This window comes from Vicugna pacos, chromosome X (assembly GCF_048564905.1).
Source record: "Vicugna pacos chromosome X, VicPac4, whole genome shotgun sequence".
NCBI classification, from domain to species: domain Eukaryota; kingdom Metazoa; phylum Chordata; class Mammalia; order Artiodactyla; family Camelidae; genus Vicugna; species Vicugna pacos.
This window is the reverse complement of record NC_133023.1, coordinates 110,799,997-110,813,169: the sequence shown is the minus strand read 5'-3', so window position 1 is coordinate 110,813,169 and position 13,173 is coordinate 110,799,997. Positions and strand designations below refer to the sequence as shown.

Below are 13,173 nucleotides of genomic sequence, written 5' to 3'. Positions count from 1 at the left end.
CACCCCCTTCTCCCTTAATCTGCAGGCCGAGTATGACAGGAAGCCTCTTATAAGTTCGGTCCTGGTCACCCCACCACACTTTGGGCCAATTGCTGTGGCCCCAAGTGGTGCGAGTCCCTCACTGGCTGCTGCTACTGGAGACTGTGGTTGCAGCCGGTCTCATCGGACGCTCCCAGCATCCGTGCAAAATTGCAGTTCAGTCAAGACTTTTACTTCGAAAGTGAAAAGTTACAGGCTGCAGAAAAATAGACTCAGATCATTATAAATTAGGTAGAAGAGAAATTTCCAAAGGTATGGCGCTTGAGTCACCCAGTGAGTCTAGAAAATTTGCTTTATCTCTTTTGGCAGTGTGTTTGGGTCCTATAATGTCACGTACTGAATGGCATTGAGATTTGAAATATGTTGAAGGAGTGTGAAAGGGCAAGTTTGATTTTTGTATCTGCTACTGTAGTTTGTCTGTCCCTATTTCACACATTAAAAATCCCGGATGATACTGCTATATCCACGGGGAAGAATGACAACATAAAAAGGCAAATTAAGTTGTTAGGGAGATAACTTTGGCAGTAAAGATCCCTAAAAAGGCTGACCTAGAAATATAACTAATAGAAACGACCATTTCGGAAGGGAGGACGTGCAGTATGGTGAAGAAAAATGCACGGATTTCCATGGAACCCATGGCTCTACAGACGTACACTCAAGTGGAGTTGATAAGGTTCATAATGTTTCCCTCAGGGAAGAAACGCTTTAAAGATGGTCAGAGTGTCACTGGTCGACAAACCAGAGTGGCTCGGACTCGTCAGCGCTACAGGTCTTTTCCTGCCTAGTGAGTGGCTCTGAAAAGAGCCTGTGGTTTGTGATGCTCAGGTGGTCCTGAGGCAGCTCATTCGCATAAGATGTACTTGATGAGAGCGTTAGTGCCCTCGGACACGGCAGACTTGCCGAACTTCCCAGGCAGCAGCAGGCACACCGAGCTCTGGATGTCTTCGTAGGTGATGGTGACGCGGTTTTTGGAGCGGGCCAGGCGCGCGGCCTCGCTGGCGATGCGCTCGAAGATGTCCTTAACGAACGAATCCATGACGCTCACGGCCTCCCGCGAGAGGCTCAGGCCTGTGTGCACCCGCTTCAGCACCCTGCGGAAGTAAGTGGCGAAACTGGCGAAGCTGTCTGCTGGGCGGCGGCGGCGGCGTTGGCGGCGCACGGGTGTCTCCTGCTTCGGCGTCTTCTGCTCTGGGCTCTTGGACTCGGCTTCTTTGCGCTCCTCGGTGTCCACGAGCTCCTCCGAAGTGCGGGAAGACCACGGCTCAGCCATGTCGGAGTGTCTCGCCTTCCCCACAGCTCAGAAGGAAAGGCAGAGGCAGCTGCGAGGACCGGCTTATAAAGGCTGCCTTGCCTGACGTCACGGCCAATCTGCAGATCTGATTGGGTAGGATGCGGGGCAGGGAGCCGTGTCGCTAAGGCAGGCCATGTCACGTGTCCTTAGATGCCCCGCGGCTTGGCCGCACATCAACCAGTCCGAGTGGCAATCTGGTGACCTTTAAACTTTCCGTGACCCCCACCAGGTGACCTGTAAACTTTCCATGACCTCCACCAGAAAAGCTTTGCAACCTGCAAGGTCGTGTCGGAAAAGGTCATCCGTTCCCCTCAGCTGCTTTATGCCTGCCAGTTATGCGTGAGAAGTTTGCAAAGAGGTCAAACCCACCTCTCCTACGCGGAAGAAAACTCACTTTGATCTCTCTGAGAGGGTCTGACCTCAGCAACCCAAGTGCGTGCCGCCTCAGAACGACTGGCCCCCTGGGGGCCGTTTGACTTGCGCCCAGAAGCTGCTCTTTCGCGGCTGAGTGCGCGGCGTGGCTTGAGGAGGAGCCGTCCGACTCGGTGAGCGGAGGGCGCCTCAAAATCGTAGGCACGACTGAGCAGCTCTAACCTGCAATTCTTATCAAAACCTTCAGTGAATCAGAAGAAAGAGAATGGCAAAACCGCATTCTCCACAGACGGAACCCTACAAAAGTGGGATAGCTGCACAGAAATATTAAAAATATTTAACATTTACCCAACTTAAATTGTTTTTAAAATTCCTCAGGCTCCCTCAGACTACCACATCTACTTAATTGATGAAGAGAGCCTTGAGCTGTCAGTTCAAGAAAAGCTTAGTCTGATTCTCTAAGATACCCCCAGGGTGAGAGAAGAAGAATGAATGAAATGGAAATACTTTAAAAGTAGAAACGTATTCCTTTGAAAAATAAATGATTCTACAAGCAGAGGTATTTTATGCACTCCCATGAAAATTAATTACACCCAGTGAGCCCAAAGGGATTTATGAAATTTTGAAGCAATTGTGCTATGGTCGAAATGGTCATACTGGGGGAGGGTATAGCTCGAGGTAGAGTGCATGCTTAGCACACACAAGGTCCTGGGTTCAATACCCAGTAGCTCCTGTAAAAATAAGTGAATAAGTAATGCTAATTGCCCCCCCCCGAAAAAAAATTTTAAAAATTTAATGGTCATACTTCCAAGTGCATTTTCTGTAAGGTCTTTAAAGAGCCGCTAATACTACTGCTAATAAAATAGTTCTAATCATAAAGAAAAAAACAACTATTTTTGTTAATAGTAAACACAATACAATGTTAGATTTGTGGGGAAATAAATGCAACAAGGAATTGTTTGGGCCATGATGATAATGCTAATATGAACCCAAAAGCTACCAAAGGGCTCTCTTGTGATTACAAATTCTCAAGGAAATCTCCCCACTCAAAATCAGGCTGTGGAATAGAATTTTTTTTGGCATCTTCCTTTCCCGTAAGGAAAGTCTAGTGTTTTTATTATGGGTGCAATCATTCAAGGAACTATAATTGTTAAAGGTCTTAGTGAACTATTAATTTCTGTCACTATTCACATAAAGTTGAACATTTTAAATAATGTATATAAATAATTTTGTCAAGACATTTCTCATGCTTTGAATGGAAGGTTTTCATTTTCCCTTCCATTTACTGCCCAAAATAGAAGCGTAACTTACTCTTAAAGTATAAACCAAGCTAGGGTCACCCAACGGTACTCAGCTATTGCCTAATCTACTCTGCAGTGTAAGAGACACCTGACACTAGTGCTAGTGCCCTGGAGGTATCTCTCCATGGGAGTGTCCAGCAGGTTTTTTTTTTTTACTTGTCAGCTCAGAACTCTCAAGCAGCAAGGCAGAAACTAAGAGCCCTCTTAGAGATTAGCTCTGTAATGAGCATAACATCATTTCTTCCATACTCCATCAGTCAAAGCAATTCCAGGCCTACCAGAGTCAAAAAGAAGGGGCAATCTTATCCATCAGAGAAGTGTCCGGGAATGAACAGCCTTCACAAACTTACAACTAGTGCCATATGACACGTGCTTCTTGGGATGCTGCTGGATACCACACACATGGAATGTCTGTATTACTAAGTCCTAGTTTCCTTTGGCCACAGTGATATACTCTGGAATCATTTTCAATTTGACTTACCCTATCTGGGTAACCTTTAGCATGTAGTGGATATCTGTGATCCTGGATAGATTTTTCACTCTAAGTGGCCCTAAGATTCTGATTATTATATACATCCTCCCCACCCCTACTCCTGGGTCCCTGCATATAGAGACATAGACACACAGACTGACAGAGAGGAGAATAAATCAAGCGAGTAAATGCTAAAAAGTTCTCGACCAGAAACCGGTCTGAATATCCAGATTTCCTGATTTAGAACCACTAAGTTTCCCCATATTTCTCATGATCATCTTCTATCAAGGGTCCCCAAAATCCTGTCATTTTAATTGCAATTGATTTCTCTCTGTCTTGCCTACAAATGAACATATCCTCAGAGTTCTGTTGGGCAGGTTTCAGGTCACAGAAGGAATTGAAAGAGGAGGACAACCAGAAACTGCCCTTGATATCTACAATCGCATGCTCTTGGAGTTTGATTAAGGAGAATACTTGCTTAAGCATTTCCATTTGAATTAATTCCCAAAAAAGATTGAGGTAGTTCATGCTGCATTTCCTTTTATCCTAAAATGTTTCCATTTGAGCTGGTTAGTCCAAAGAAGCATGGTTACTAGGAGCTCCTGGTAGAGTCACATTCTATAGGCTATTACCATGTCTGATGGACCAGAATCTAGAGTGAGATTCTGGAGATCACTGGGTCCTGCTATCAGACCTAATCTAGCAGATATTTTTACATTTAGTGGCTAACATTTGCAAATCTCAAACTCCCAAATCTATCCCTTCCCACCCCCTTTCCCCAGTAACCATAAGATTGTTTACTATGTCTGTGAGTCTGTTTCTGTTTTGTAGATGAGTTCATAGTGTCCTTTTTTTCCTTTTTTTTTTAGATGCCACAAATAAGTGATATCATGTGGTGTTTTTCTTTCTCTTTCTGGCTTACTTCATTTAGAATGACATTTCCCAAGTTCATCCATGTTGCTGCAAATGGCATTACTTTATTATTTTTTATGGCTGAGTAGTATTCTATTGTATAAATATAACACAGCTTCTTTATCTAGTCATCTGTCTATGGACATTTAGGCTGTTTTCATTTCTTGACTATTGTAAATAGTGCTGCTGTGAACACTGGGGTGCATGTATCTTTTCAAATAGAGTTCCCTCCTGGGATATACACCCAGGAGTGGGTTTGCTGAATCATATGGTAAGTGTACTTTTAGTCTTTTGAGGAATCTCCATACTGTTTTCCATAATGTCTTCCAACATTCCCATCAGCATTGTAGGAGGGTTCCCTTTTCTTCACACCCTCTCCAGCATTTATGGTTTGTGGACTTTTTAATGATGACCATTCTGACTGGTGTGAGATGATACCTCATAGTAGTTTTGATTTGCATTTCTCTGATAATTAGTGATATTGAACATTTTTTCATGTGTGTATTGGCCATTTGTATGTCTTCATTGGAGAATTGCTTGTTTAGGTCTTCTGCCCATTTTTGAATTGGGTTGTTTATTTTTTCATTATTAAGTTATATGAGCTGTTTATATATTCTGGAAATTAAGTCCTTGTCAGTGTCATCTTTTGCAAATATTTTCTCCGTTTCCATAGGCTGTCTTTTTGTTTTGCTTATGGTTTCCTTTGCTGTGCAAAAGCTTATAAGTTTAATTAGGTCCCACTTGCTTATTTTTGCTTTTATTTCTATTGCCTGGGTAGATCGCCCTAGGGGTACATTGCTAAGATTTATGTCAGATAATGTTTTGCCTATGTTTTCCTCTAAGAAGTTTATAGTGTCTTGCCATATGTCTAAGTCTTTAAGCCATTTTGACTTTATTTTTGTGTATGGTGTGAGGGAGTATTCTAACCTCACTGGTTTACATGGAACTGTACAGTTTTCCCAACACCATTTGCTGAAGAGACTGCCTTTACTCCATTGTATGTTCTTGCCTGCTTTGTCAAAGATTAATTTACTAAAAGTTTGTGAGCTACCATAAGATCTTGTATATATTTCCCTGTGCTATACAGTATAATCTTGTCCATCTATTCTACACTTTGAAATCCCAGTCTGTCCCTTTATGGTAGCTCAGAGAGAAAAAAATACGACAATGAATATATATATGTTCATGTATAACTGAAAAATTGTGCTCTACACTGGAATTTGACACAACATTGTAAAATGATTATAACTCAATAAAAAATTGTTTAAATAAAACATATAATGGGAAAGAATCTGAAAAGAAAATATATATGTAAATATATGTATAACTGAATCACTTTGCTGTTTACCTGAAACTAACACTGTAAGTCAACTATACTTCAATAAAATTTTTTTAACATTTTTTATTGATTTATAATCACTTTACAATGTTGTGTCAAATTCCAGTGTTCAGCACAATTTTTCAGTCATTCATGGACATATACACACTCATCGTCACCTTTTTTTCTCTGTGAGTTATCATAACATTTTGTGTATATTTCCCTGTGCTATACAGTGTAATCTTGTTTATCCTACAATTTTGAAATCCCAGTCTATCCCTTCCCACCCTCCACCCCTCTGGCAACCACAAGTCTGTATTCTCTGTCTGTGAGTCTATTTCTGTCCTGTATTTATGCTTTGTTTTTGTTTGTTTGCTTGTTTGTTTTTGTTTTTGTTTTTTAGATTCCACATATGAGCGATCTCATATGGTATTTTTCTTTCTCTTTCTGGCTTACTTCACTTAGAATGACATTCTCCAGGAGCATCCATGTTGCTGCAAATGGCATTATGTTGTCAGTTTTTATGGCTGAGTAGTATAGTATTCCATTGTATAAATATACCACCACTTCTTTATCCAGTTACCTGTTGATGGACATTTAGGCTGTTTCCATGTTTTGGCTATTGTAAATAGTGCTGCTATGAACATTGGGGTGCAGGTGTCATCCTGAAGTAGATTTCCTTCTGGATACAAGCCCAAGAGTGGGATTCCTGGGTCATACGGTAAGTCTATTCCTAGTCTTTTGAGGAATCTCCACACTGTTTTCCATAGTGGCTGCACCAAACTGCATTCCCACCAGCAGTGTAGGAGGGTTCCCCTTTCTCCACAGCCTCTCCAGCATTTGTCATTTGTGAACTTTTGAATGACGGCCATTCTGACTGGTGTGAGGTGATACCTCATTGTAGTTTTGATTTGCATTTCTCTGATAATTAGTGATATTGAACATTTTTTCATGGGCTTTTTGATCATTTGTATGTCTTCCTTGGAGAATTGCTTGTTTAGGTCTTCTGCCCATTTTTGGATTGGGTTGTTTATTTTTTTCTTATTGTGTCGTATGAACTGCTTATATATTCTGGAGATCAAGCCTTTGTCGGTTTCACTTGCAAAAATTTTCTCCCATTCCGTAGGTTTTCTTCTTGTTTTATTTCTGGTTTCCTTTGCTGTGCAGAAGCTTGTAAGTTTCATTAGGTCCCATTTGTTTATTCTTGCTTTTATTTCTTCTAGGAGAAAATTTTTGAAATGTATGTCAGATAATGTTTTGCCTATGTTTTCCTCTAGGAGGTTTATTGTATCTTGTCTTATGTTTAAGTCTTTAATCCATTTTGAGTTGATTTTTGTATATGGTGTAAGGGTGTGTTCTAGCCTCACTGATTTACAAGCTGCTGTCCAGTTTTCCCAACACCATTTGCTGAAGAGACTGTCTTTATTCCATTGTATATTCTTGCCTCCTTTGTCGAAGATGAGTTGACCAAAAGTTTGTGGGTTCATTTCTGGGCTCTCTATTCTGTTCCATTGGTCCATATGTCTGTTTTGGTACCAATACCATGCTGTCTTGATGACTGTAGCTCTATAGTATTGTCTGAAGTCTGGGAGAGTTATTCCTCCAGCCTCTTTCTTTCTCTTCAGTAATGCTTTGGCAATTCTAGGTCTTTGATGGTTCCATATAAATTTTATTATGATGTGTTCTAGTTCTGTGAGATATGTCCTGGGTAATTTGATAGGGATTGCATTAAATCTGTAGATTGCCCTGGGCAGTGTGACCATTTTAACAATATTGATTCTTCCAATCCAAGAGCATGGGATATCTTTCCATTTGTTAAAGTCTTCTTTAATTTCCTTCATCAATGGTTTATAGTTTTCTGTGTATAATTCTTTCACCTCCTTGGTTAGATTTATTCCCAGATATTTTATTACTTTGGGTGCTATTTTAAAGGGGATTGTTTCTTTACTTTCTTTTTCTGTTGATTATAACTCAATAAAAATTTGTTTAAATAAAACATATAATGGGAAAGAATCTGAAAAGAAAATATATATGTAAATATATGTATAACTGAATCACTTTGCTGTATACCTGAAACTAACACTGTAAGTCAACTATACTTCAATAAAATTTTTTAACTAAAAAAATAAAAAATAAAATAAAAGTTTGTGGGTTTATTTCTAGGCTCTCTATTCTGTTCCATTGATCCATATATATGGGGTTTTTTAACATTTTTATTGATTTATAATCATTTTACAATGTTGTGTCAAATTCCAGTGTAGAGCACAATTTTTCAGTTATACATGAACATGTATATATTCATTGTCACATTTTTTCTCTGTAAGCTACCATAAGATCTTGTGTATATTTCCCTGTGCTATGCAGTGTAATCTTGTTTATCTATCCATATATATGTTTTTTTAACCAATACCATGCTGTTTTGATTACTGTAGCTCTGTAGTATTGTCTGAAGTCTGGGAGGGTTATTCCTTTGGCTTCATTCTTTTCCTTCAGTAATGCTCTGGCAATTTTGGGTCTTTTGTGATTCCATATAAATTTTAGGATTATTTGTTCTAATTCTGTGAAAAATGTCCTGGGTAATTTGATAGGGATTGCATTAAATGTGTAGATTGCTTTGGGTAGTATGGCCATTTTAACAATATTAATTCTTCTAATCCAAGAACATAGGATATCTTTCCATTTCTTTAAGTAATCTTTAATTTCCTTAGTGAACGTTTTGTAATTCTCCTCATATAAGTCTTTCATTTCCTTGGTCAGATTGATTCCAAAGTATTTTATTTTTTTGGATGCAATTTTAAAAGGGATTGTTTCTTTCCTTTTCTGTTATTTTGTTGTTAGTGTAAAGAAATGCCACTGATTTATATGTTACTCTTGTATCCTAGTACCTTGCCAAATTCTCTTATTAGCCCTAGTAGTTTTTGTGTGGAGCCTTTAGGTTTTTCTGTATATAGTATCATGTCATCTGCATATCATGACAATTTTAGTCTCCTGCAGTGCTTCAGGATCAACTGTAAGAAAATCATTTTTTAAAAACATTTAAGGAGTATTGATTCATGTGGGCAATTTATGGGTGATGGGATGTGGAATAAAGCAGCTATGATTGTGACCCAGACCCGTTTCTCTGGCTTCTGGAAGACATTAAGCTGGGGGAGTAGACAACTGGCAACAAGAAAACGTGGGAAAGTTGTAGAGAAGGAGAACAAAGTAAGAGGTCTAGCCTGGGATACAAACTATCTTACTTTCAATGGATGGAAAAGATGAGGTCATAGAGCTTCCATCTATCTTCAGGAGACATCAGAAATCATCCTGATAATAATCTCTTTTCAACAAGAGTAGAGCATGAACAAGGTACAAGTTTCAGCAAGGCAAAGGATAGAAAGATCTTATTGTTAGGAACTGCCTGACCAGAATTTCCTTATTTCACCCTAAATCCACTGAGTTCACACACACACACACACACACACACTCAGAGAGAGAGAGAGAAAACCCAACATTTTAATTATTTATTGGAGAAATTAATTATTTTATTGGAGAAAATGATGGTATGGCTCTTAGCAAGCTGCAGCAAAGTTAAGCCTGAAGCATCAAGATGCTAAGTCACCTGGGATGCAAATCCTGTTGTTAAGCTAGCCCTCTTCCCCCTCCTGGGCTGTCATCCATATCTACTTAGTCATCATGGTCTATTGGTTTATTTTTCTCATCTAATGTACCTCACATCTGTCCTTTTGTTTACAGTCCTGTCCTCTTACCACTCTATCAGACCAGGTGCTCATCAACTCTTGCCTGAAAAGCAAGTGAACTAACTAATTGAGAAAAAATAAAAGTGTCAGTTTAAGAGCTAACTTACAAATATCCTCTTATGGGAAGAGATCTGTGTTTGCTTTAACAAACACTTTAACGGATCATTCTGATTGCTCAAAGATTACCCTTGGGACATGGTTGGAATAAACCTAGAGATAAACAGCTCTGCTTGAGAAATTAGCAGTATTGTCATGGTTTTGGTATTTGTGATCTGAGGGAAAGTAGGGAGAAGATTCAAAGCGAGAGAAGGAGAATTGAGCAGCATTGAGAAAACTCAAGCTCTATTAGAATGGCTAAGGAACTTTTAATGTGAGAGATATTTAATATTTAATTTTAAATTGTTTGCTGTGATACGGTAAATACTTGGTCCTTCAGTAAAATCTGTGAGCACACAGCTATTGGTAGCATATGGGAAAATGAAGGAATCAAGGAGTGAGCAAGGAGGCAACACAGTATATAGAAAAGGAACCACATACCTAGGAGGCATGAGAAGAGAATGAGAACATAGTGGAAGCAGAAACTCAAAGACATTGGTGACCAGAAGAAACATAAGCCTCAAACCTTCCCTAGAATCTCCTAAATCTTAAAGGGCACAATTACCCCCACAAGCCATAAGGCTTGGGGCCTTGCAGGGACTGAATCTATATCACACTACCACTGATTGCTGGGTACTTACTTGCTGCTTTTCAGGTTTCACTCTTCATCCCTCCCTACTCTTCCCCATGCTTTGTATCCAAGGAGAAAATTGACTTGTATTGACATCATTAATGGGTTTTCTTATATTACGGCTTTCTGTTGGATTCCATCATTGAGAAGTCCTGGCAGGAGATTTGAGAGAGAAAAGAGAGTGAGGTCAGGGTCAGCTCTAGAGAACTTTATTCAGTGGATTTGAGATCAGGATTAGAAATTTATGTTTTAAATAAGGCCCCCAAGCGATTCTCATGATCAGGAAAGTTTAGGAGACTCTGCTAAAAGAATGGAAGATTCTGAAGAGTTTGATTTGTGGGGGGAGGTAAGCTTTATTTTTTATTGAAGTATAAAACACATACAGAAAAATGCACAAATTGATCCATGCATTTTCACAAAGTGAACACACCTATGAAATTAGCACCAAAATCAAGAAACAAAACAGTATCAGCACCCTAGAAGTTCTCCAAGGTGCTCCCTCCCAATTACTACTTCTTCCAAGGGGAAATATAAATCTCATTTCCATGAGTATTGATTAGTTCTGTCTGTTTTTGAACTTTGGACAAATGGAATGAAACACTGTGCGCTCTTTTATACCTGGATTCTTTCACTCAGCATTATTTTGTGAGATTCATTCTTGTTGCTGTCTGAATGAAAATTGATCATTTTTAAATTGCCATTCTAACATACTACAATTTATTTATCCATCCTACTGTTGATTTGTTTCCAGTTTGGGGCTATCATGAACTGTGTGACTATAAACTTTCTTGTGAATGTCATTTTGTGCACATATACACACATTTCTGTTAGGTATATATTCAGGAGTGGGATTTCTGTGTCACTGTATATGTATATGTATATTCTTAGCTTTAGCAGATACTGCCAAACAGTCTTCCAAAGTGATTTTTCCAATTTACACTCCCAACTGCAGTGTATGAGATTTCCAATTTTGCCACATCCTTGCTGACACATGGTGATGTCAGTCTTTTAGGTTTTAGGCATTTTGTTGGGTGTATAATGATATCTAATTGTGGATTTATTTCATATTTCCCTCCTGAATAATGAAGTAGCTGCTATAGAATTTTGAGGCCTGAAGAAACTAGCTAGGATGATAGCTTGAACCTGGAGAATGTCATTTTTTGGTATTATTACTATACTTTTTAAATTTTATTTTATTGAGTTATAGTCAGTTTACAATGTTGTGTCAATTTCCAGTGTAGAGCACAGTTTTTCAGTTATACATGAACATACATATATTCATTGTCACATTTTTTTCACCATGAGCTACCACAAGATCTTGTATATATTTCCCTGTGCTATACAGTATAATTTTGTTTATCTATTCAATATATACCTGTCAGTATCTACAAATTTGAGACACCCAGTCTGCCCCTTCCCACCCCCTCCCCCTGGCAACCCCAAGTTTGTGTTCTATGTCTATGGGTCTGTTTCTGTTTTGTATTTATGTTCGTTTTTCTTTTTCTTTTCTTTTCTGTTTTTAGATTCCACATATGAGCAATCTCATATGGTATTTTTCTTTCTCTTTCTGGCTTACTTCACTTAGAATGACATTCTCTAGGAGCACCCATGTTGCTGCAAATGGCGTTATGTTGTCGTTTTATGGCTGAATACTATTCCATTGTATAAATATACCACTTCTTCTTTATCCAGTCATCTGTCGATGGACAGTTAGGCTGTTTCCATGTCTTGGCTGTTGTAAATAGTGCTGCTATGAACACTGGGGTGCAGGTGTCTTTTTGAAGTAGGGTTCCTTCTGGATATATGCCCAGGAGCAGAATGAGTGTGTCATATGGTAAGTCCATTCCTAGTCTTTTGAGGAATCTCCATATTGGTTTCCACAGGGGCTGCACCAAACTGCATTCCCACCAGCAGTGTAGGAGGGTTCCCTTTTCTCCACAGCTTCTCCAGCATTTGTCATTTGATGGCCATTCTGACTGGTGTGAGGTGATAGCTCATTGTAGTTTTGACTTGCGTTTCTCTAATAATTAGTGATATTGAGCATTTTTTTCATGTGCCTATTGATCATTTGTACTTCTTCCTTGGAGAATTGCTTGTTTAGGTCTTCTGCCCATTTTTGGATTGTTTTTTTTTTTCTTATTAAGTTGGACGAGCTGCTTATATATTCTGGAGATGAAGCCTTTGTCGGGTTCATCTGTTGCAAAAATTTTCTCTCATTCCGTAGGTTGTCGTTTTGTTTTGCTTATGGTTTCCTTTGCTGTGCAAAAGCCTGTAAGTTTCATTAGGTCCCATTTGTTTATTCTTGCTTTTATTTCTATTGCTTGGGTAGACTGCCCTAGGACAACATTTTTGAGATGTTCGTGAGATAATGTTTTGCCTATGTTTTCTTCTAGGAGGTTTATTGTATCTTGTCCTATGCTTAAATCTTTGATCCATTTGAGTTTACTTTTGTGTATGGTGTAAGGGAGTGTTCTAGCTTCGTTGATTTCCATGCTGCTGTCCAGTTTTCCCAACACCATTTGCTGAAGACACTGTCTTTATTCCATTGTATATTCTTGCCTCCTTTGTCGAAGATTAGTTGACCAAAAGTTTGTGGGTTCATTTCTGGGCTCTCTATTCTGTTCCATTGGTCCATATGTCTGGTTTTGTACCAATATCATGCTGTTTTGATGACTGTAGCTCTGTAGTAGTGTCTGAAGTCTGGAAGGGTTATTTCTCCAGGCTCTTTCTTTTTCTTCAGTAATGCTTTGGCAATTCTGGGTCTTTTGTGATTCCGTATAAATTTTATTATGATTTGTTCTAGTTCTGTGAGATATGTCCTGGGTAATTTGTTAGGGATTGCATTAAATCTGTAGATTGCCTTGGGCAGTATGACCATTTTAACAATATTGATTCTTCCAATCCAGGAGCATGGGATATCTTTCCATTTTTTGTCTTCTTTAATTTCCTTCATCAATGTTTTATAGTTCTCCGTGTATAAGTCTTTCACCTCCTTAGTTAG

The 13,173-nt window shown here is 39.0% G+C and overlaps 1 protein-coding gene across 1 annotated transcript; it reads right to left on the bottom strand.

Annotated features, from left to right (window-relative positions):
- Positions 1-862: 862 nt before the first annotated feature.
- LOC102545543 (histone H2B type F-M-like) lies at positions 863-1,318 on the bottom strand. The gene has a single exon (XM_006219285.3). The coding sequence runs from the start codon at positions 1,307-1,309 to the stop codon at positions 881-883; it is 429 nt and encodes a 142-aa protein (XP_006219347.2). The 5' UTR covers positions 1,310-1,318; the 3' UTR covers positions 863-880.
- Between the last annotated feature and the right edge of the window lie 11,855 nt (positions 1,319-13,173).

Coding starts and splice junctions, on each gene's coding strand:
- LOC102545543 (XM_006219285.3), bottom strand. CDS start 1,309: ATGGCTGAGCCGTGGTCTTCCCGCACTTCGGAGGAGCTCGTGGACACC.